This window comes from Camellia sinensis, chromosome 4, assembly GCF_055761805.1.
Source record: "Camellia sinensis isolate YWXY chromosome 4, ASM5576180v1, whole genome shotgun sequence".
Classification (NCBI taxonomy): Eukaryota; Viridiplantae; Streptophyta; class Magnoliopsida; order Ericales; family Theaceae; genus Camellia; species Camellia sinensis.
The window spans coordinates 218,769,561-218,795,436 of record NC_138964.1 but is presented as its reverse complement, the minus strand read 5'-3'; the positions used below and the strand labels follow the sequence as shown (position 1 = coordinate 218,795,436).

The following is a 25,876-nucleotide window of genomic DNA, read 5'->3' as shown; positions in this document are numbered from 1 at the left end:
AAATATATATATATATATACATATAAATAAAAAAGTAACGGAAAAATTAAAAAGTTCATATTTTTCTAAATTTTAATTTTTTTAACATATCAAACAATCATTACTACAATGTCTCAATGGGACCACATAATTAAATGTGGTGTTATCATTTATAAGAAACCTACAATTTAAGTGATTCAATTTAGTTAATAGGCTTAAAGGTATATGTGTTATGGACCTAATGTGTAGATACTAGTTGTATAATTTCTATTTCTATGAGGGGCAGAAATAGAAATTAAAACATATTGGTTAAAGTTGGTTTTCATTCATTTTGAACTTCCACAACCTTTTGTAGACGTCCCCGAACGCCCCGGGAGGAACGTGCTCCCATTCTGTTCATATTGGGGTCACTATAGCTCAGGACTCTCAAATTGCCACGGTTCTAAATCTGAACCAAAGAGTCCAAATTCGGCAAATCGTTTTGAGAAAAATAGATTTTTGAAAGAAGTGCCAAACATGGACTGCTTTGCCAGATACAGAGTCGCCACCTAAATATTTTATTTTGGGAAATTTAGGAAACCCTGACTCGTTGCCTAAGGCCACGTGCCCGTCATCACCAAAGTTGCCTCGGCTCGGGAACTTGGGTACGATTGGGGAAGGTCACTTCGTGAGCACCCCCGCTCGCCCGATCAAAGATCGGCCTCTACTAACCATGATATCAAGTTTTGAAAACATTGTGTGTTCTTATTCCGGTTATTAGCCTAGGTTACTATGTGATGCGCACAACATACAAGTATAGACTGAGTCGCCTGAATTGGAACAAAACATTTCATGTTTGTTTGTTTGTTTGAAAATGGTTTGATGGTGCTACCCGCAGGTAGGCTAAGACGTGAATTTGCCACCCTCGGGTGGGCTTAGAAAACAATGGTTTTGCCACTATCTAGTGGGCTTAAAGCAAACATTTGATGAATTGTTCCAATCCAAATAACCCAACCTTCACCCACAGGCATTCAGACAGTTATATCACATAAGCATATAGCCTCATGGTAAGCATGCTATTCATGGCAGTCACTCGCACGCATGCAAGGATGCTAAAGCATAAAAACTCACCGAGTACTCCAAGCCAAAACAGAAACTACATTAGAAATCATGCATGATCCTAAGTATACAGAAATGCCTAATGCAACACATGCAAAAATGCAAACTATAGCAGGCTCGGCTATTCTAAACATGGCATATGGAATGCTACAGCTAACATGTATTCAACTTGGAATTGAAATATAAATGCAGTTAGTATGATGCGCCGAGCCCGGTGCATGCAAAACAGATGAATGAATGCAAACATGCTATCATATTGTATGCTAATTGAAATATGCCCTAATCTAACCATCATAAGCAGGTAAATAAAAGGGAAGAAAGACGTGGGGTTGGAAGACATACATCACACTCACGCGCACTTATTACAACATTGCCCTCGCGCAGAGGGTCCGAATAAATATACAGTCCCGAATAAAAGAATAGTACAGTCCAAATAAATATTACAGTCCAAATATGTACAAATTCCTAATTAATTAACAAATTAACTAAGAAAATAAATAAACTGGCATGCAAGCCAAGGACTGCCTTGATTCCATTCCGGATGATGAATGATGCATGCCCGGGTTGCTTTTGCTCGGAAATCCATGACGATGCCCCAATTAGCCTCTGTTTGCACCTGTTCTTGAAATGCGTGCCAAGCCTCGGAAGACCGCTGATTCTTGATTTGCTGCAACAGAGAGCAGGAAAGGGGCATGGCAATGTATTTTCACAAATGTAAGCATGTCTTGATCCTCGTGCCACCAATCACTCATATTGATGCATGATGGCCGAGGAGTCGAATTGCACAACTCAATATGAAATGAATGCGCATGAAAACAAAACAAGAACCTAACTCCATCATGGGTAATCCGGAGTGTCGGTGACTGGGAATTGAGACACGTTCCGTCACTCGGAGTACGAAACGTACCTCGTTTCCCGTGCCCAGGCTAACTCCTATCTTGAACACGATGCAATATGCATGACATGCATGACATGCAACTAACATACAATCCTAACATACACAATGTTATGGAATGGCATACACGCTGCACGAGGTAATATACAACCGAGCATGCACAATGCTATGGATGAAATGGCATACGCAATGCAATAATGGGCTTACACCAACATGAGAGAGCCTCAGCCACACTCACATAGGAAGCCATCAGATGAAAACAAGACAACTTGAAATGCGTGCACGCGTGCACGCAAACCGAGGACCGACCCTCAAGCACCGAAATGCCACTCTAATGAGACATGGCAAAGACATGGAATATGATATGCAAACATGCAAAAATCAGTAGCAAAATGAGGGGCAAAACAGCCTCGAAACAAGGCAAAATGACACCCGATGCATGGAATTTCTCCCGAAATGCAAAACTAGGTACATGAAATGGCTTACAGCTATACAAAGCATGCATAATTGGTACATGGAATGAAAAGACAGAAGCAAGGCAGCTCCAAAATAAGCATTTTTACAGTTCAAATCATGGCCAAACAGTAAGCACAAGTGGGACTAAATTATCATACAAAAATGGCTCCGCAAGGGAGGTAATGAAGCAAGTGGTAGATGCAAAGCCCAAACAGAAAAAGACTCTTCTGCAAAACTGAATAGGGACCAAAAATATGACTACTTACAGTTTATGGAAACCCCCAAAACAATATACAAGTATGCTCAAAATGCCATGCAAGGTAGGGTCCAAAAGAGGTCAAAACACAAAGTATACAAAGCATTCATCAAACAGCCAAAGACCCTTAATGAAACATGACAAGGGGGTCAAAATATGGCCACTTTCAGTTCGGACCAAGGTCCAAAAACAGAAGAAAAATAGGCTAAAAAAAACATGCAAAATGAGGCAAAAACATGGATTTCGAAGCAAGTAGCACATGGGGTATCTAAACAGTGATGAGCCCTTCTTCAATGTTGAAGAAGGGCTCAAAATAAGCTCACTTACAGTTTATGACATGCCCCAAAACAGATTACACATAGGCCAAAAATAACATGCAAGATTAGGGCCTAAAGGAGAGATAAAGAAGGAAGTGCAAGATGGGGACATCAAATGACAAAATTCCCTTAATGAAACATGAAATAGAGCTCAAATAAGGGGTACTCTCAGTTTTGGTCGGAGCTCAAAACAGCAAGCAAAATAGCTAGAAAAATGTTACAAAATTAAGCTCAAAAGGAGGGAATTGATGTTTACCCTTGAAGACCAACCCTTGGTTGCTTCTTGGCTTGAGAAGTGATGCCTCCTAGCTGCTGGAAAGCTCCCCAAGCTGCTGGAAATGGAAGTGGTAGTGTAGTGCTAGGTGGTGATGAAGTAAAGGGGTAGAACTTGGTTGTTTGAGCTTGAAAGAGAGAGATGAAGGGAGATGTGTATATGCAAGCTCAAGGCAAATTTCTTCCAACCTTCAAGACCAATGCTGGAGGCCAGTTATATAGACCAAAGAGGGGGAGAAAAGGAGGGAAAAAGTGGGGGAAAAACAAGCCAAGTTTCCCCCTAAAAGTTGTCCCCCCCGGATACAGATTTTTTGGGGGAAAAAAGTATACAGTTGGAATGTACACACCCTGAGGATCATGGCCGGCCAACTTTTGGAGCTGTAGGTGGCCGGCCGGCCACCCCCCATGGCCGGCCGGCCAAGGGTCAAAAGGGCCAAGGTGAATTAATGGCCGGCCACCACAAATTGGTGTCCTCCCAGGTGCCCTCAACACAACCCTGTGGTTCAAAATTGTCAACTGTAAAACATGAGAGAGAATAGGCTATTTTTAGGAAGGGTTCAAAAGGGTCAGGTGGAATTACTGGCCGGCCACAAACTTTTGGTGTCCTCCCATGTGTGTACATCACAAATATGTGGTTAAAAGTTCAAGAAAATGGCCCAAGGGTGTTCAACATTGGCTTGGAAGTGAGAAAAACGGGCGTCGGAGGGCGTCGGAGGAATATAATTGGTTACCGAAACAATTGCTGGCCTCTCACCCTTCTACGGCCTTCCTGGTGATGAAACAGAGGTACCTGCCAAAAATGAATGAAAACCGATGCAAAACGAATGTTCGGGGGCCAGAACACGCAATTCGGGGCCCCAAAAACTGCCTGTTAAGCACCGAAAGTGGCATTCGACCACAAAGTGGGTCTCTCAGACCTCAGTGTCCCTCAAAAGGGAGCAAATAAGAAGTATGCCAAAAACCGAAGCAAATGGAGGTGGTTAAGCGGTCCCGAACCGAGGCACACGGCCAACGGCTCCGAAAAACCGGAAACCGGACTCTAAACGGGCAAAATGGCCTACGACCACAAAACGTAGCCTACGGCCACTGAGAGATGATCTACAAGATCTCTCCATCCCTTCGCGAAGAGAAAACAGAGAAAACCGAGCCTGGTTCGCAAACCGAGGCAAAGCACAGAAGAGGGTTCGGAAATCCGGAGGCAGGGCTCACGGCCGCGACTCTAAGACTTCTGAACGAGCACAATATGCAGTATCACCGAGTGCTCAACTGGTGACGTCTGAGTCTCAAGGTCGGTCAAAAATGAGGTGTCTACACCTTTCAGTTTTGAAAACCAATTACAACCTTTAAAAGGTTATGGTCCCTATTCCTTCCTAAGTGGAAAATAAGAACACTGCCATTTTTTTCCTAAATCATCTCAAGGAGAAACATAAGGCACCAAAGGGGAAAGGATTAGAAGGCAATAACATAATCAATAACAAAGAGTTCATTGATAATCACGCTTCCGTTTAACCGTTCATCAATGGATTCAGGTATGTCATTTTGTCTTGATTTCTTGATAATACACATGGTAAATGATCCAAAGTGTAAGGTTTATGTTCTGAAATTTATGTTTACAATTGGTATCAGAGCATGCATATCATGTGTCTTATCAGAATTGATATGCTTTATTCATTCTATTTAGTTTCCTGGAATCAGATTCTGAATTTTCTTATGGATGTAAATTCTGTTTTTCTCTGTTTTGTTCTGTGAAAATGGCAATCTGTTTTCTGGAATTGTAAAATGATTCGGTGGGCAGTTTTTTTTTTCTCTCTCAAATGGATGAACATCATGTATTTATATATATATAGATATATCTTGCAATTTGATCGGTTTAATTTTGAACATCGTAAAAAAAAAAAAAACTATTTGTTTTTGGACCCGTCAATTCTATTTATATATGTATATATATAATTGGAATTGCTGCAGATTATATAACATATACGGGGTCACAAATTTAGAAATCTTTAAATTTAATGTAATTTCATACAACGTCTACAGAAATTTAATTTTCTAACATTCTCAATATAAGTCAATTCAAACAAGATGTCACAAAAGTGATCTCTCTTGTCTAGATTGTTTTATATGGAATGTTTTGAAGTTCATGTCTGTGTATCTCATGCGGGTATTTATCGGTCCAAAGACATGATTAAGACTTGGCAGAATTACACACACATTTTGTGGTGATAAACATGTGCCAATTGTCAAGAAAACCTAATGTGAATAATAAATCCATCAAAAGATAGATTTGTTATTTGACATAACTTATTGTCAATGTTTGATTATTACAACAAGAATACCACTTACAGTTAATATCACTACCCAAAGGCTTGGTATTAATGTTGTGCTAGGTATCTTGAGATGTTGTCATTAAATTAATTTATTTAGAGATTATCTGTTTGGTAACTTAATGTGAGCATAATTGTTTATTCCTTTTATTTTCCCTATGGCGTCTTGGAATGGTCAACAATATTTTATCACATTCATAGACGACTATTCCAGATATGGGTATCTATTTCTTATCCATGAGAAATCACAGTCTTTGGACGTATTCAAAAAATTTAAGGCCGAAGTTGAGTTACAACTCAACAAACGGATTAAAAGTGTCAGGTCTGACCGTGGTGGTGAATACTATGGCAGATATGATGGATCAGGTGAACAACGTCCAGGACCGTTTGCAAAATACCTGGAGGAATGTGGAATCGTCCCACAATACACCATGCCAGGATCACCTAGCATGAATGGTGTATCTGAGAGACGAAACCGGACTCTTAAGGATATGGTAAGAAGTATGATCAGTCATTCTACTTTACCAGAGTCCCTTTGGGGTGAGGCTCTAAAGACAACAACTTATATCTTAAATCGGGTGCCAACTAAAGCAGTTGTAAAAACACCTTATGAGCTTTGGGTTGGGCGAAAGCCTAGTCTAAAACGTTTGCATGTGTGGGGGTGTCCTGCTGAGGTGATGCCTTATAAACCTCATGAACGAAAATTGGACTCTAAAACCATTAGCAGCTACTTTATTGGCTATGCCAAACGATCACGGGGTTACAAGTTTTATGATCCCACAAATAGGTCAATATTTGAGACGGGAATTGCAACATTTTTTGAGGATGTTGAGTTTGGGGGGAGAAATCCAGTTAGAGACATTGTCTTTGAGGAGGAAGCAGGAGTAATCCCACTTCCTACTACTACTTTTGACCAATCACAGGTTCCTATACCTGTCATTGCTCGAGAAGTAATTTCGGATCCTCAACCAGACAATGTTGTTCAAGATAATATAGTTCAAACCCCCATTCAAGATGAGGTAATTGTTCCTGAGGAACAAACTCTACAACCTCAACCTCAAGAATCTGTGCCATTAAGACGATCCACCAGAGAAAGGAGATTTGCATTTTCAGATGATTATATTGTATATCTCCAGGCACATGAGGTAGAAAATGGAATGTCGAAAGATGATCCAATCAACTTTCGTCAAGCCATGGAAAGTTCCAACTCTCATAAGTGGATAGAAGCCATGAATGAAGAATATAAGTCTATGCAAGACAATAAAGTTTGGGAACTTGTCTCATTACCAGTTGGTGCGAAGCCCGTAGGTTGTAAATGGATATTTAAAACCAAAAGGGATTCAAATGGTAATGTGGAGAGGTATAAGGTGACAATCACTAAGATATTTTATAATTTTATCTTTTTAAGATATTAAATATTTATAGTTGAAGAGGTCAAAATGTACAAATTTATAAAAAAATAAAAATAAAGTGACAATCACTAATAATTGATGAGATGTTAGTGTAAATAACCCTAAGAATATATGCCGTAACTATATGGTGTAAGTCCAGTCAAAACCCAGCTCGACCCGGCTCGTTTTGTCCAACCGATAACAACAACCACGTACGTTAATCAGTAAAGCCGGGAGAGTAGGGCTTTGAGTGGCATCATGCAAACTCACTTTCCGGATCAACCAACAACCCATCAAAAAGCTGCATCACACACTCCTCAATCCTACTCTCTCTCTCTCTCTCTTTTCGCTATATATACTTTGAATAAGCAAAGTGAATAGGCCATGCGCGACTTCTCTTATTTTTCTTGAATTGAGAGACCTGGGATTGCTGAAAAGCCTCAGCACCCAACTGGTGTATAATCTATCTATCTATCTCTACTAGGAGCTTATTATTATGGCGATTTGGGGACTCGGGAATTTGCTTTTTGCATTAATATTAGTGGGCGGTGTGGCTGGCCATCCTTCTTGTGGGTTTCCAGCTATTTACAGTTTTGGAGACAACAATTCCGACACCGGCGAACATGCTGCCATGTTCGCCGACGTGGGTTTGCCCAACGGCCAAACTTTTTTCCACGGCCCATCTGGAAGATATTCCGATGGTCGTGTTATCATTGATTTCATTGGTAAATAAAATGCTTATTTACTTTCTTTCTTTTCTTTCTTGGCATGAAGATGATTTCTAATATAAATGTTTAAAACATTATTATTCTTTATTGCTTATAAAAAGCATCTCATATGGTCCCATGAACACCATGAAATTTTTGTATAAATTTTGTATTTGTACATCAATATTCATTCATTTAATTATTATTTATGGGTTTCTTCTTATAATTGTTGAATATTGGATTGGATTGCAGCTGAGGCTTTTGGATTTCCATTTTTAAGTGCATATTTGGATTCATATAAGACGAATTACAGACACGGTGCGAATTTCGCGTTGGGAGGATCGGCGATCCGTGGAGGACACGGCTTTAGTCACACCAGCTTTCTTCAACAGGTCTTTCAATTTGCTCAATTCAAGACGCGCACCACCGCCCTCTTTAACAAACTCGGCTCTGATCGTAACTTCTCCATCTTCCCTTCAATCCTCCTTACTTATCTTATGAATATACTTCAAAATTATATAAATAAATATAAAAAATAAAATATTCACATATATTCAACTTATTACTCTTATATTTCAATATTGGACAAATTAGTAAAAATTTCATTTTTATGATATTAGTATTAAGGATTTTTTTTTATTGTAAAAATATAATTAATGAAATTATTTCATCAGAATGATATATATATTTTTCATTTTTACCATTGAAAAAGTCAAACGTCAATTGTGGTTGGTGATGATGCTGGTGCTGGTGCTGGATTAAGGACAAATAAGTGGTGCAGGATTAAGGACAAATAAGTGATATCGGATAAATATGTCGACAAATAGGTAATAAATAAAGATAATATGATTTTTAAAATTTTTATTGTCCTTAGTAGTCCCAAAAAGATTAAAAGTTAGGACTATTATCTTTGTAATTCTAAAAGGCTAAAACTTAGGACTATTGTTTCATAATAATGTTATATGTATTAATTAGTACACTAATTAGTATACTAATTGATGATGTGACATAATCATGGTATTTGTAATGTGATTAGTAAGTGGGGTCAATAATAATGTCATGACTAGTGTTGGTACACTAGTTAATACACTAATTAATGCATGTAACACCATCGATTGTTTTATTATTCTGTGTGAGAAGATAAAAATATGTAAAGATGACGTTTATTTGTTAATTTTTTTAACAGAGTAATGTTAGGGACTTATAATTTGGATTTTTAAATTTATTTACTCACAATGATGTGATAAGAGATATATACCTTACACAATCGAATATATGACAAATTAAAAATTAACATGTATTCTATCATATCATTGTTAATCAAATTGCGAAAGTTTTTTTTTTGAATCTTAAGTATTTTTTTTTTTCAAATTAATTAAATTAAAGGTATTTACAATGTTTCTATGATGTGGGAGCAGCCAAGAACCAATCAGCAAAAAGCATTCTCCCGAGGCCCGAGGAGTTCCGAAATTCATTGTTCATAATAGACGTTGGTCAGAATGATTTTGCCTTCGACTTACAACATGCTTCCCTCGAGGATACCCGAAAACAAATCCCTGAAATGGTCAAAAGTCTTGTTGAGCCCATCTCAACGGTAAGTCATTAATTACATCATTTAATTGACGATATATTAATTTTTTAAAATTTAAAATAATTATATTTATATTTTATAATAATTATTTTTATTACATATATATTTGGAATGGAGAGAATTATTATTCGTGAGAGAATAGCATTACACAAAATAAAAAATTTCATTACACACATAATTTTATATTAATAATATTGATATACTAATTAATATTTTTAATATTATTAAAAATTTTATACGACAATGTTTGAGGTATCTCATTTTCAAAATGATTAAATATATAAATAATTCTAGTATGATCCTCAATAATTTAAATATGTCAATTTAATTTTTAATATATTAATTTTATCTTTAAATTTAAATAGGCATCACCTTCGTTTCCAATGACAATTAGCAATAAAAATAAGACATATTTTGTATATCACATTTCACATTAAAAAAATAAAATAAAATAGTGGAATAGATTAAATACATTGTGGGTCCATAAAATGTGTTTTGTTTTATTTTAGTTATCGACATTTCAATTATGTCAATTTAATTATGAATTTGTTCAATTTGGATTTAATTGGTTTTCAGTGTGTGATCTAACAAAAATACCCCCATTCTCGTTACCAATCGTAAAAAGAAACAGAGGTGAGAACCATTTAAAGACAGTTAATAAGTCGGGAATTAAATTGACACATTTTAAATAACAACAACCAAAATCATACATGATGCATATTTTGTGAATCATTTAACCCTTTAAAAAATAAAAACCCCCCGTCTCAATTATATTTATAAAAAAAAATCATTGTCACATTAATTTTATATCAAATTCTAGCAATGCTGTAATCACAGAATGATCCATATAAAATGCAATTGATGACTGGAATTAAGTTTTAATAGAATGGAATGTGCATTCAAAATAAATTCTAATCATTCAAGGCAGCTTATGTGATCATTATGTGTCATTAGAAGAGTTTGATACTGACATGTGTTTTGGGTTCATGCGTGTAGTTTCTAATTGGAAGGTACGAAGCAAGGCACTTAGTGATACATAACATTGGTCCCTTTGGTTGTCTTCCATACCACATTAAATCGTACCAAAAGAAAAATTCAACTTGTGCTTTGGACCAATATGGGTGCGTCAAGGAACTAAACGAGGCGGTTCAAGAGTTCAACAGACAATTAAAACTCAAGATTGCTGAGGCTAGGAAGGCTAACCCCAATGCAACCATCACATATGTTGATGTCTATTCAGCTAAATACAATCTCATCAGCAATGCAAAGAACCTAGGTATGTAATAAACCAACTCTACAGTGAGTACTATAATATATAATTCTTGATATCTCTGTCCAATCTCGACCTAGAATTAATTTGCACTTTTGAATTTTTGTACAAATCGATACTAAATTCAAAAATATGTTATCCAAATCTTAAAAAATTTAAAATTAGGTTCGAATTGCTTAGATGGAACTCGCCTAAATTGTACTCATGTCTAGTGGAGGCAAAATCTTATTAGGAACCAAACACAAATTCTTTTAGTTATTTGATTCGCTGGAAGAAGTGAAGATTTTTGTCTAGTAGAGGTGAAATCATATTGAAAACTGTACGCACAAATTTTTATTTGAGAGGGATTGAGAGATGGGTATTAAAACCACCAATTGTTAAAATTGAAGAATAATAAATACAGTGAAAATAATTTTTAAAAATGAATAAATTTTAGTATTTTTTAAACTTTTACTAGGGTAATTAAACTTTCCACAAAAAAATTAAATTTTCAAAAGTCATAATTGCCTGCATTGACCCAGTCATGGCTCTACCTATGATATAGAAATTAGGGATAACAATGGATAACCTACTCTGTGGGTATCTATGGAGACCCAATCTAAATACATGGGTTTTTTCCTCTTTTTCTTATCCATTGAGTAGGGTAAGTGATATTCTTTAAATATCCACAAGGGATGGGTACCCACTAATTTCCCCATTTTTTTTTTATTTAAGATTCACAACCAAAACTAAATATACATTCAATCTTTTTTTTCTTTTTTTTTTATTTATTTTTTCAGGTTCATAACTTTTTTTTTTTTTTTTTTTTTTAAGATCCACAACCAAAGCTAAATATACCTCCAATCTTTTTTTATTTTTTATTTTTAAGGTTCACAACCATCTTTTTTTTTTAATTTTTAAGATTCACAACCAAAGCTAAATATACATTTAATCTTTTTTTTTTCTTTTTTTTAAATTTTTTTTTAAGGTTCACAACCAATTTTTTTTTTTTTTTTTTTTTTTTTTTTTTTTTTTAATTTTTAAGATTCACAACCAAAGCTAAATATACATTTAATCCTTTTTTTTTATTCACAACCAAAGCTAAATATACATTCAATCTTATTTTATTTTATTTGGCTCAACAATAAAATCAAATACACATTAATTAATATTGTCACATTATTCTTGTCAAATTTTATGCATATCTAACATTTTTTAAATTTATTTAAAAAAATTAAGTACACTGTCTAGTGTATGTTTCGGTTTGCTTTTCTATGTTATTTTATTTTGTTGTGTATTGTAATTTTCAGAATGGTTTACTTGTTCTGAAATTTCAATTAACGAGTATGAATCTATTTGTTTTATGTTATCACACAATTTATACAATATATATATATATATATATATATATATGAATGTATTTGAAAATAAGGAAAGTGTAGAGAATCAAAACAAGCATGAGTCGTGATTGGTTAGAAATGATGGGTACAAAGATTTATTTGCTAGAAAAACATAAAAGGGATACAAAGTCTTACTAAATAATTTTTTTTTAAATTAAAAGAATTTTTCTTAGTTATGAACAGATTTAACTGAAATCAGCTTGTTTCTCAATGTTATGCTTCATTTATTTAGATAGAAAATATTTTTTATAAAAAAAATTAAAAATATATTTTTTTATATTTGGTGGTGGTGGTGATGGAACGAAGGTGAAAGTAGAGATTGTTACATAGTGGTGCGGTGATGACGGCAGTGATGATGGTAGTGGCTATGGTGATGGTAGTGTGACAGTGAAAGTGAGAATAATGGTGATGGTGTTGTGAAATTAGTAAAAATTTAATTGAAAAAATATTTTTTTATTTTTTAAAAGTAACAAACAACAAAATTCGTGGGGGACGAAAGGAAGAAGATGGAGGATGGATTGAGTGTGGTAATGCATAGATATCTTAAAATGAGTGGTTCAGATTTGTTAAAGGTATAATTAGATTTTGGATAAATTAAAATGAATGATTTAAATTTGCTAAGAGAAAGATGGTTTAATGTCTAAAATGTCCGTGGCTAAGAGATCAACAAACAATTCCTTATTTATGCCCTGATGCAATTTAATATGAGTCTTATAATACTTTCTTCAAACAAACTTTTTGATTGTCTCAAAATTATATATTTGATTATTATAAAACAAACTTTTTAATTAATTAATTAATGTGTATTTGATTTTGTTGTTGAACCAAATAAAATAAAATAAGATTGAATGTATATTTAGCTTTTGTTGTGAACCTTAAAAAAATAAAAAATAAATAAAAAATTAAGTTGTTAACATTAAATATATTAAAAAAGAAAGAAAAAAGATTGAAGGTATATTTAGCTAAAACCTTTATAAAAAAAGAAAAGAAAAGAAAGAAGGTTGTTAACATTAAATATATTAAAAAAGAAAGAAAAAAGATTGAAGGTATATTTAACTTTTGTTGTGAACCTTAAAAAAAAAAAAAATTGTTAACATTAAATATATTAAAAAAGAAAGAAAAAAGATTGAAGGTATATTTAACTTTTGTTGTGAACCTTTAAAAAAAAAAAAAATTGTTAACATTAAATATATTAAAAAAGAAAGAAAAACGATTGAAGGTATATTTAACTTTTGTTGTGAACCTTCAAAAAAAAAAAAATGTTAACATTAAATATATTAAAAAAGAAAGAAAAAAGATTGAAGGTATATAGTTTTTGTTGTGAACCTTAAAAAAAAAAATTGTTAACATTAAATATATTAAAAAAGAAAGAAAAAAGATTGAAGATATATTTAACTTTTGTTGTGAACCTTCAAAAAAAAAAAAATGTTAACATTAAATATATTAAAAAAGAAAGAAAAAAGATTGAAGGTATATAGTTTTTGTTGTGAACCTTAAAAAAAAAAAATTGTTAACATTAAATATATTAAAAAAGAAAGAAAAAAGATTGAAGGTATATTTAACTTTTGTTGTGAACCTTAAAAAAAAAAATGTTAACATTAAATATATTAAAAAAGAAAGAAAAAAAAATTGAAGCTATATTTAGTTTTTGTTGTGAACCTTAAAAAAAAAAAAGTTGTTAACTTTAAATATAAAAAATAAAAATAGGGATTAAAGTAGGTTGGGGAAAATCCATACCCATTAAAAAATGGGAAGGGTAGTACCCATGGGGAATGGGGATGAGAAATTAATATCCACCCCATTACCCCTATTGCCATTCCTAATAGAAATACTATGCACTCAAAAAATAAAAAAATAAAAAAACTTCAAATGTTATTTTAAAAAAGAACAGGTTAAGATCCCTCTAGACTATATATGGGACTCAAGGATATTGTTGGAACTCATGGATCCGACTATAAGTGTCATTTTAATAATTTAAACGGTTTATTTTATTAGATCCTTCGTGTATATCATATAGATATATATATAAAATTAAATTAATTAATAATTATAACCGATTTAATTTATGGATGACAGGCTTTGAAGATCCAATGAAGTTTTGTTGCGGTAGTTATAACGACCAATACATTCGGTGTGGCGAACAAGATTCGAATGGAAAGTTGATTGGGACTGCATGCAATGATCCATCAAAGTACATAAGCTGGGATGGGATACACTATACCGATGCCGCCAACAAACTTGTTGCCAAACACATTCTTAATGGCTCCTTGTCAGATCCTCCAGTTTCATATGCTGAGGCTTGTCGTATATAAAAGTCAATTGTCACCGTTCGATCATTTCACTATGTATGATCATAGTATATCAATATAGGCCTACCATGTGTTCTGTACATGTTGCCTCCATGAAATGAAAAATACTATATTGCCCACATGTAGTTGTCTATGCAGTAAGTATGATTTCGTTGTGTTGTAAATATAACTTTAACTTTGAACTTCTAGCTTGACATCTTTGAACTTTTAACTTGAGAATCTGTGTTTGGAAAGGTATTCCAAACATATTTACACCCATTAATTTAAGTGTGGTATTTATTTTGAGTTTTTAAATTATTATTCTATATCTATTTTTGAAAACTCCTTTTCAGATGGGAAAATTTAGTTAATCCGGTCGTTCTCCCGGACGTTCGGCTGGTTGACCGGAACAGTGTTCGTTTTTTTTTTTGTACACTTGTTATTTTTATATTTTATATAAAAAATATTTTTGGAAATTTTTTTAAATTTTTTTTATGAGTTTTGAATAAATTTTGAATTGTGTGTTTGGTTATGAGTTATAAGTTTTTGAATCAAATATCATATGTCACATCATTCATTTCAAATTCAATTTAAAATTCTTTTCAAAACTTATAACCAAATAAATTTTCTACACTCAAATCATAATTCCAAAACTCACAAGCTCAAAATACAACTCTATTCTCAAATCATAATTCTAAAACTCTATTCTCAAATCATAATTCTTTTAGTGTCTGTCACGACCCAAACCCGCCCCTATGGGTTTAGCACCGTAACTGGCTAGTAATCTGAGATTACCGAAGGCCTGCTTAACAGTAATATAGTAATACAGAGTACAGGGGCTGGCGGAAGCCAATACAGTAAATAAACAATGTCCAATAAGCTGTGATAATCTGTATGCAAAAAGACTTTTCATTCAAATATATGTACAGTCAGACAAAACAGTATGTACATATATACGATCGTTCAGTCAGGGACCTAATCCTTATTAAACAGTACAGTACAGTAAACAAAACAGTTACAGAGACAGAAGGGGGAACTAAACACCCCTAAGCCAGAACTTGACAGGCTCGAAACCTCGCATTGAGGCACATAGGTTGGCTCGACAAAACTGGAGTTTATCCCGACGCTTCTAGCTGCGGTCTGGTGCCTGTACACCTACATATATATACGAGCAGTGAGCTAAAGTCCAGTGATTAACACAATGCGTAAAGGGGTTAAAAATGAATGTCCTTACAGTAATGAAAACAGTTCATTAAATCAGTATTTCAATCGTTCAGTCAGTGCAGTCATATGTGGTACATCCATTGGCATAACAGTACAGTGAACAGTAGGTCTTAAAAGACCGAGCAGTAAATGATGGCCATCAATCAGTAAACAATAGTGGTTCCAACAAGGGAACCGACAGAGATCTCTGTAATGCTAACAGTAAACAGTAGGTGCTAAAGATGCCACAATACAGTTCAGAATATAGGACATACATTCATTCAACTAACAGTATCAGTTCAGAAAGCAGTACGGTTCAATTGTTCAGAAGATAATCATTTTGAACATATCCTTACACAGTTGTTACTCACAGAGTTCTGGGCTACAGTAAAGCTAGAGCACATCCCTCGTCGCCAACCCTACACAGTTACAGATTGAACACACACTAAGCTACATAGTTGGGAAAGATAACAGCTTAATCTCTAATTTGCCTCGGTGAGGTTCTACATCTATATCCTCAATAAGATGGCTTAAACTAGGCCTAAGAATGCCTAGAATGAGATGAGGATGTAAAGATGAACTTTAAAAGTATTTTCAGACTTTTCAGAAAACAGGGGTCACGCAGACATGTAGACGAAGGTTTCTGCTCGAGCTTATCATTACCCGCTCGAGCGTTCTGTAAAACAGTCAAAAGTGCTGGATAGGCGAAAATCACTCTCGATTGGGTGCTCGACACCCGCTCGAGCATGAGACACAATGTCCCGCTCGAGCGTCAATTATTCCGCTCGAGCGGAATTCAAAACAGAACAAAATGCTAGGAGCACGATTTCCACGCTCGAGCGCCAGTTACCCCGCTCGATCGTGAGTCCAAATTCTGGAAATTCCAGATTTGAACCTCAAGCTCAAAGCCAAGTTTTAAACCATAAATTTCGATCATCTTGGGCCAATTTTCTAGAAAACACATCAAAACTCATACTTTAACATGATTCAAAGCTCAATTTGTAAAATCAAAGCCCAAGGGTGTTTCAAATAAATCCAATTCAAACTAATTTTCATGAATATGAAGAACGTGCAAACATGCATGAATTTAAACACTTCAAAGCTTCAAATGCTAGCTCAATTGAGCCAATTCTTTCTAAAAACATGATGAAATCATGGACTACTCTTAAAACATGGACGTGCATGTGAGGAATGTGAACTACAACTTTAAAACTTCAATATATATACATGCATGCAACAATTAAGCTTTAACACAACAATTTGAGCCATAAGTTGGCTCTAGTCTCCAACCTAGGTCTAAACCATGCAAGAAACAATTTAAACACAAGAATGAGAAGATGAATTTCTACCTTAAGTCTCCAATTCAAGGAAGGGAAGCTCAAATATGCAATTTCTTCTTCAATTTCCAAGCAATTCACAAGCAAAAGTGAGATGAAATCAACTCTTCTAGTCTCTCTCTCTCTATGGTCGGCAATAACAAAGAGAATGGCTGATGAATTGTGTGCCTAAGTATATAATAAGGCTCAAATATGTGTAAGAAAGTGGCCACTAAGGGGGTAGTTAGATAAATAAGCTTAACTCTCTTGATTACTCAATTTAATCTAATTAAATCATACCAAATCACATTTTAACTAAATATGCCATAAAATCGCATTAATTCTAAGAATCACAAAGCATCAATCAATTTCAGATTCGGCCGCCGATAAGGCCTTCAATTAACAGTTTAAACATAAAAACTGAACAGATAATTAAACAGTCAACAGATAGACATACAATTAAACAGATATACTTAGTCAATTCAATTCCATATTTCAGTCAGTCAGTTCAGTATTTCAATCAGTTCAATTACCAATCATAATCAGTCTCAGTTTAGCAGTAATTAGTAGTTAATCGGTAAACAGTGATGAGGGTTATTACAGTGTCTTTCACATGATTAATGCATCAAAGAGTCCTAGGGAGTCTAAGTTAGTCACGTCATTTAATTTGAAAAGTTTTAGAGTCAAGATGAAGTGAGTATAAATTATATTGAAAGTCTGGTGGCAAAAAAAAAAGGTAATGAATGAAAATTAAGCTTAGGCTTCTATGATTGTGCGATGCAATCTTTCTTTAGTGTGATGCTAAAGAGTCCATTGGTGTGATGCCTTGGGTTTTCTAGGTGTGATATCTAGATCTATCTTTCTTTAACCTTTCCTTTACTTCCTACAAATCACTGTTCACGTCTACTGTTCATATATGCTGTTCACAGCCCAAAAAACAGCCCTGTTATTTGTGTGTTTGCTTATACTTAGGCCTATTTCGAATCTGTCCTGCATCAACTTGTATGTAGTTGTCTATGTAGTAAGTAAGATTTCGTTGTGTTGTAAATATATCTTTAACTTTGAACTTCTAACTTGACATCTTCGAACTTTTAACTTGAGAATCTGTGTTTGAAAAGGTATTCCAAACATATTTACACCCACTAATTTGAGTGTGGTATTTATTTTGAGTTTTTAAATTATTATTCTACATCTGTTTTTGAAAACTCCTTTTCAGGTGGGAAAATTTAGTTAATCCGGTCGTCCTCCCGGACGTTCAGCTGGTTGACCGGAACAGTGTTCGTTTTTTTTTTTTGTGCACTTGTTATTTTTATATTTTATATAAAAAATATTTTCGGAATTTTTTAAATTTTTTTTTATGAGTTTTGAATAAATTTTGAATTGTGTGTTTTGTTATGAGTTATAAGTTTTTGAATCAAATATCATATGTCACATCATTCATTTCAAACTCAATTTAAAATTCTTTTCAAAACTTATAACCAAACAAATTTTCTATACTCAAATCATAATTCCAAAACTCACAAACTCAAAATACAATTCTATTCTCAAATCATAATTCTAAAATTCTACCAAATGCTACCTTAAATTTCTAACTTTCTCACTGTCTCAAAAATAAATTATATAAATCACTAGGTCAACTATTATGTCCAAGCACGTGTATATATAATTATGAATTTTAAATTATTTATATACAGATAAGAAAGTTAAATATCATGGAACTAATCTCTCACATAACGATGAGAGATCTTTTTTAATAAGTAGAAAATGGGAAATGAATATATATTTCAAAATGAGGGCCATATTATACATAAAATGATATATATATATATATATATATATGTCAAATTTTATTGACCTTTGCTGAGATTTGAAGAAAATGTCAAATTTTACATTTTTAACATAGTTACATTGGGAATTTTTTTTAATTTTAATATATATAACACTTAATCCAATTTTTATATTAAACTAAACTAATAAATCTTAGGAGAAATTGCATATTAAAATATATAATAAAAAAAACTGACTTTGGTCTATGTAACAAATCTAATTGATTTTTCAATTTTTTAAATTTAAATCATAATTTTTAAAAATAAATTCATTTAAAACCATCCTTCTATATTCGCTTGACGTGATTAATAGAGATTTTTTTAAAACTAATTACAACACGTGGCATTATATCATTTGTTATTCCAAACTTTAAACTAATTACAACTTCACCTTAGTAGAACCAACTGGGTTTAGTCTAATTGACTACTATAATTTTCTTAAAGGCTTAGTTATAAAGGATGGGAAAAGTAATTTTTGTAGATGTTAATCTAATAACTGATCTTAGTGGTCACACTAATGGTCTCATTTTGTAGAATTTCTGCTGTATATTTGCCGGTTGATAAGTTTTGTTACCCACAACATTTGGAATCAAAATTTGCAATTTAGCAGCAAAGATCTTTTCATGGGCTCTTGATCCCATTGGCTTTTTTTCCTTTTTATAGTTCAGATGTTCGGATCAGTTTGAGTACACCTCAACTAATTTTTGGAGGATTAATCCCACCATCTACTAGCGGAGCTCAATTAAAGTCAGAGCAAAACTTTGTTTGAACTGATCCAAAACAAATATTGATATCACTTTAAAGGTTTCGAATTTGAGATTTAGAGAGGAACAAACTTTTAAATCTTAAGCCTACGTATACTACAAAAAATTAAGGTTTTAGAGACTAAAATTTAGGGACAAAATTATTTTTTAGGGACCAAATATTTTTGTTATTATATTTTTAGCAACGCAAATTGGACATTAGTGATGAATTATTATCCTTTTCGAACCAAATTTTTTGTCTAAAAAAATAAACTATTTTGAGATCAAATTATTTTGTTCCTAAAAGTCTATTTATTAGTGGCATTTTCAAAAATTTGTTGTTAAAGTCCTTGTTTTTTATTTTTCGAGACGATCTTTTAACAACTATCCTTATGACGATAGAAATTTGCCCGATAAATTCCTTTTGTAATAAAATTTTCACTTTTAGAGATTAAAAACTCATATATTGTAATGCTATACCATTAGACCAACCCCTAGGGGTTTCTATTGATTTGGTCATATATTAAATGGGAAACAAAGATCTTGGTGAAATATGTTAAATTTTGATTTTTTTTTTTTTTTTTTTTTTTGGGGGGGGGGACTAACTTGTGTTAATTATAGGGTTAATGATATTTTTAGTCTCCAAATTATGTTGTGTGTCATTTTGATTTTTAATAGTTAAACTACAAAATGTGTTCTAATTTGATCTCCCAACTTAACTCCAGGGATAAATGTTATTAAAATCAAAGATAAATGTGAAAATTTAATTTGAAAATTACATGTTTAACCTCCGAAATATATGATTTATGCTATTTATGTGAAAACTCACTTGAAAAAATTATATTTTTAATCTCCAAATTATATGATTATGTCATTTTGGTCTCCAAAATTATGCATTTACCTTTGACTTCAATGCCTTTTATTAATAGAGATAGACAGGAGACTAAATTAAAACCAAAAAACAAATCATTCAATAAAAATTAGTTGTTAGTGGTTAGATTTTATCACTATGTGGAGTACAACCTCTAATACCAAAATGACAAAATTCATACTTTGATAACTAAAAATGTAATGAATCTTAATTTCAACATCCCTAGTATGCTTCTTATGTCATGGAAAACTTCTTTAAATTCCTACTTTTTTGGTAACCAAGTACCCACAAACAAACCTCAATTTGTGGATCTACCACCTTAAATTCTCATTCCTTGCATACATGCATGTGTGTTTCTACATATATATATATATATATATCTGCTTGAACTTGAGCAAGCAAGTGGGCTGTCACATGCAACTTCTCTTCCATTTTGAACTGATAGAGAGAGAGAGAGAAGGTTGCTGATAAGGCAACCTTAACCATGGAGTCTAGGTTGTCAATTTGGGCACTTGGGTTGTTGTTTTTCACATTGGTGGTTGCTGACGGTAATAATAGTAATAGTACTAGTAATGGTTCAAGAAACTGCAAGTTTCCTGCAATATTCAATTTCGGAGACTCTCATTCCGACACTGGATCATCCTCAGCTACTTTCAATTTTCTCCAGGCACCCAACGGGATGAGTTTTCGCAACTATTCTAAAAGGAGCAGCGATGGTCGTCTCATCATAGATTACATAGGTAAACTATAAGACAGTTAGGTTAGAGGTTCACTTCTGAAATAATTGGGCCAATATGTCCAAAATAAATCTTTTTGGGTCAAAAATACGTTGTTAGCCCAAAAAAACACATCTATGCCAAAATCTTACCTATTTGTCTATTTGTTCAAATATATTTGTACATATATCACAGATTTGTCCAACTATTTGTCTTAATGTCATTTATCTATCCAATATCACCTATCGCCACTGGCCGCCATTGCCATGGGCAATTTTCTGGCTACTTTTCTGATCAATTTTCTGACGTTGGTGACTTTTTCAATGATTTTTCTGGCATTAATGACTTTTCCGGCGAATCACCAAAAAAGATTAAATCTTGGACCAAATAACATATGAACCCATAAGTATGGGCTTTTCACCAATTAACCCTAAACTATAACAGTCTGTTTGGATAATAGCGGATTTTAATTAAGATATTTGACCAAGTACTCATTTGAAATCATGCTCATGTCGTGTCTCCATCCTAGTGTCATTGATCATGCTCCTCACGAACTAGCTACTGATTATCGCCTTTTTTGTCTGTGTTGTGTTGTTGCAGCTGAGAATTTGGGATTGCCATACTTGGATGCACCAGTGGACTCAATAGGGACAAATTTTAAGCATGGTGCTAATTTTGCAACAGGAGGAGCGAGGATCAGTTCGGATGTGATTATGGGAAAAACCACTCCATACCACCTAGGCGTTCAAGTCTCTCAATTCTTACAATTTAAGTCGCGTGCCATTGCCCTACACAAGGAACTCCTCAATAACAGTGAGTTTTTGTTTCATTCTTTCCACCTCTTTTTTTTCCTTACCCAACCCATGGTTGCTTATTTGAGATTATTAGTCTTGTACTAATATAATTTTCGAATTATCAATCTCTTAGAATTATATATACTATCTCACATTTGGAATGTCCTCGGATTAAAGGGATAAATAGAATTTTAATTACCATATGTTGTTGTATATGGATTACATGGTGTAATAATCAGTTTGAGAGTATTTTGGTGTTTTAACCACCTAATTTGGATACCCTCATTTCCCCCATTTCGTATCCCACCGTTCTTATGGAGGATATGTGGTTTGGAAGAACTGTCAATCAAAATGTTCACTTTTATATCTAACCATAAGATTCAGGATTAACCAAGATATATTAGTCTAATCAAATGATCTAATCCCCCCTAAACAAACACAACCTTTGTACACTTTCAGTTAAAAGAACATGTATTGTCCCTAAAGTGTGTTCAGTATCATTTTAATTCCTAACATAGTCTTGTAATAATTAGAAATGAAATTGACAAAATTAAAAATTTTAGAACCACTGTGACACATACAACATGCTTTAATAAATAAAAATGAATTATTATCATTATTATTTGCTAACTATTGAGACGATGATATGAAATTGAATCAATTTAACTCAAATTAACAACTTTAAAATTTGGAGGATCTCAATTGATTCATGTAAAATGCTTCAAGTATAGAATTACAGATATTGAATAGAATAATTACACGCAATATATGAAATTGGGATTGATCTCTGCATTAAAGTTTCCTTATGATTTTTCTATGCTTAAAATACTCATTTCAATTGTTTTAAACTTAATAATTTTTATGATTGATCTAATTGCTACACACGCAATATACACCCTTACCTCTTAAGTATAAATATATATAATGCTAACAAATGTTGGTTGTTTGCGGCATTCAGAGAATAACCCGCCAATTGAAAACAAATTCCCAGAGCCCGAAGTCTTTTCAAAGGCATTATACACCATTGACATTGGGGGTAATGATGATTTTAACAATCTTACCATCTCTACTACAATGGACCAGTTCACCAATACCCTACAGGTAAGCCAACTTCCAATCTGTTGCCTGTAATTGGATTGGAGGGATATAATAATAGTTCATCACGACTCATTTCTAACTTCTAAGTTGAATTTATGTAACCATTTGATGTTTAATTTGAGAATTCTATGGTACACATTTCCAAGGAGTGTGTATAAGAGTCTTTCTCTGATTTGAGGATGGGAAATGTTGAAGAAAAAAAAGTAAATTTCCTTTTTGTTCGTAAAAAAATAGATATGTCCGGTTCAATCTAGTAGGCTCATCTTAAGGCCTATTTTAATGTTTCAATCAATTCAATGCAAATTATTTGTTAAAAAGTAGATTGATACGATAAATATAGTCTCATAATTTGATTATGTTTATTTTCAAAAAAATGACTTTTCATCCATTTATTTCAAAACAAATATGATGAAATCATATGATTATAATTATCAGATCAAATTGAATTTTTACCAAAATGTATCTAAGAAAAATGTCAAGAATTTGACTGCACGGTGAAGATTTAAACTTGCCTTGACATACATATCACATTCAAAATAAACTTGATCCACACATTTCACCTTCTGAACTCTTTTTTTTTTTTTTTTTCTCTGAGTATATATATAGCATTGTTGTATGAGGATTGAAACTAGAATAGTGCTTACACCAACAAACAAAAAATCTATACAAAATTTTGATCAAAATTGACGTGGCAACTTTGATTCTTTATCATTTTATTTAAAGGTCCATCAGTGTCACTTATATTTTTAAGATGGAGAATGCTATTCCACGAAAAATTTTGCACCAAAATGATGTGGGAATGTTATTTATATAATTAAAAGCATCTCAATGAACTGTTTGTTCTAAAATGATGGGCATTCAAATCCAGCCAACTCATTAAGTTCCCTGTATAGATTTTTCGTTTGTATATCATTCATCTTTTAAGATTATCATTACCAAATTATTTAAGTATGAAATTTTTTATAAATTTTATATTTTTGTTGATCACTTTCCCTGAAACTAGCACGCTTTCCCTGAAACTAACACGTGTTTCATGGTCAATGTTAATTTCAGAGGCTACTTGGGGATGGAGCAAAGTACTTTTGGATACATAATACAGGGCCAAATGGGTGCGGACCCTTTGGTCACATCAACTGCAAGAAGGAGCCAGGATGTGTGTTAGATCAAAATGGGTGCGATAAAAAATGGGATGAGAATTCTCAGGCGTACAATAAACTACTCAAGGATAGGGTTTCCAGGCTAAGGGCTCAGTACCCAGATGCAGTAATTACATATGTCGACATATATTCAGCTAAACACAAGCTGATAGTCAATGCAAAAAAATATGGTAAACTCACGACTTCAATTTTAGCTTCCAATGTCAAATCCCAATTGTTAGGCCTCGTTTGGGAACCCTCTTTTTTAGTTAAAAAGTCCAAAAGTTATTAAATTAGTCAAAAAGTTAACAATCCATACAAAAAAGTCAATGATTCTCTTTTCTCTCTACTTTTTGCACATCTTTTCGTAAAAAGCCAAAAAGTCATCCCAAACATACTAGTTTTTTTAGTTCATATTTTAGCCAAATAACCAAAAAGTTACTAAATTAACCTGTTTTCAAATGAGGCCTTAGGATCGTTGCATCTTCTACTTCCATCATCTCTCTTAAAATATGAACGGTTTTAACTTTGGTTATAAGGTCTTACAACCAGAGATGTAACCAGGTAAAGACTATGGGGGGCATGACCCCCTATTTCTGTAAAAAATTATGTTTGCCATAACATTTTTAAATATATATATATATATCTTATTTCATAAATAAAATGATCTATAAAAGATATATATATCATTTTTCTCCCATATTGCATTTTCTTTTTATTTTCTACTAAAATTTTTTTTCATCCTATTAGAGATTGTTACTATGACATTTGATTTTTTTTAATGTGTATATATATAATTTATATATCGTATTGTACATATGTGTATTTGTCTATATGGTGAAAAAATATTATTTGTTTTTGACCCTTATGGTCATAAAATCTTAGATTCGTCCCTGTTTACAATTGACCGGTCAGTTTCTCTTAAACTCTTGGCACCCTTTGTAAGTCGGCCACAAGAGTGTTGAATTGTTTGGTCTCATACCCTAACAATCTCCTAAGAAACCGTACTTGGGCTCTTATACCAATTTTTGGCATCTTTTGCACCATCCATTAACCCACTTTCACCATAGTGTTGGGTAGGGATTTGGGTATTGTTTAAAGACTTCATATATGGTTAATCGATCAGTGTTCTTGAGCCTTTGAAACCTTTCTACACAAGGATTTAGATTGTCTGGTCTCAGATTTTAACACTCAATCTAATACATGTCTCTCTTAAAATAAGAAGGGTTTTTAGTTTTGGTTTTGAGGTCTTCCAATGAATTGGTCATGTCTGTTGAACTCATGGAACCCCTGTGCAAGTTACCGCATGAGGTTGAATTGTTTGGTCTCATATACCCTAAAAATCTTCCAAGAAACCTTTCTTGTGCATCTTAAATTTTTGATCTTTTAGTGTAAGAATTTTAGCCAACTAAATTAGTAATAGTGAGATCTTTGTTTAGTTATTACATGCATGAAAGTAGATATATCCAATGGTTTTGGGGGATGTGATTGGCAGGTTTTGGTGATCCATTCAAGTTCTGTTGTGGGAATGGGTACTTATGTGGCCAGGTTGATTTTAATGAAACACTCCTTGGCACTGCATGTAAGGATCCTCAAAATTACATCAACTGGGATGGCATTCACTGCACGCAGGCTGCAAACCGATTTGTTGCGAATTTCGTCGTCAATGGCTCCTTGTCTGATCCACCAGTACCAGTTGCAGAGGCTTGTCATAAGCAATATTGAAAAAACTATGCTTACATATATTCATCACCTGCTACCATTTATTCGTATGATTAATACTCATATAGGAGGTATTGGTGGTCTTTGATTCAAGGCTCATGTACATGTTGTCTATGGTGTACCCGTAATATACTCCGAAATTTGTTGTCATATGTGACTTTTATATGTTATATATGAACAGATTTCTTATTGGTTTTTTATCACTAGATATGAATATCATGTGAGAA

The 25,876-nt window shown here is 33.2% G+C and overlaps 2 protein-coding genes across 2 annotated transcripts; both read left to right on the top strand.

Moving 5' to 3' along the window:
* The first annotated feature begins 7,167 nt into the window (after window positions 1-7,167).
* LOC114277226 (GDSL esterase/lipase At5g14450) lies at window positions 7,168-14,357 on the top strand. Its single transcript, XM_028219100.2, has 5 exons — window positions 7,168-7,714; window positions 7,949-8,152; window positions 9,115-9,290; window positions 10,284-10,563; window positions 14,013-14,357. The coding sequence occupies exons 1-5, from the start codon at window positions 7,486-7,488 to the stop codon at window positions 14,246-14,248; spliced, it is 1,125 nt and encodes a 374-aa protein (XP_028074901.2). The 5' UTR covers window positions 7,168-7,485; the 3' UTR covers window positions 14,249-14,357.
* A 6,310-nt stretch (window positions 14,358-20,667) lies between these two features.
* Window positions 20,668-25,652, top strand: LOC114277229 (GDSL esterase/lipase At3g27950). Its single transcript, XM_028219101.2, has 5 exons — window positions 20,668-20,923; window positions 21,500-21,712; window positions 22,652-22,794; window positions 23,845-24,118; window positions 25,423-25,652. The coding sequence occupies exons 1-5, from the start codon at window positions 20,668-20,670 to the stop codon at window positions 25,650-25,652; spliced, it is 1,116 nt and encodes a 371-aa protein (XP_028074902.2).
* The last annotated feature ends 224 nt before the right edge of the window (window positions 25,653-25,876 follow it).

Excerpts from the sequence above, each read along its gene's own strand:
- LOC114277226 (XM_028219100.2), top strand. The coding sequence starts at position 7,486 with ATGGCGATTTGGGGACTCGGGAATTTGCTTTTTGCATTAATATTAGTG. Across the intron at positions 8,153-9,114 it reads TAACAAACTCGGCTCTGATC|CCAAGAACCAATCAGCAAAA; the intron begins GTAACTTCTCCA and ends ATGTGGGAGCAG. Across the intron at positions 9,291-10,283 it reads TTGTTGAGCCCATCTCAACG|TTTCTAATTGGAAGGTACGA; the intron begins GTAAGTCATTAA and ends TCATGCGTGTAG.
- LOC114277229 (XM_028219101.2), top strand. The coding sequence starts at position 20,668 with ATGGAGTCTAGGTTGTCAATTTGGGCACTTGGGTTGTTGTTTTTCACA. Across the intron at positions 20,924-21,499 it reads TCTCATCATAGATTACATAG|CTGAGAATTTGGGATTGCCA; the intron begins GTAAACTATAAG and ends GTGTTGTTGCAG. Across the intron at positions 24,119-25,422 it reads AGTCAATGCAAAAAAATATG|GTTTTGGTGATCCATTCAAG; the intron begins GTAAACTCACGA and ends TGTGATTGGCAG.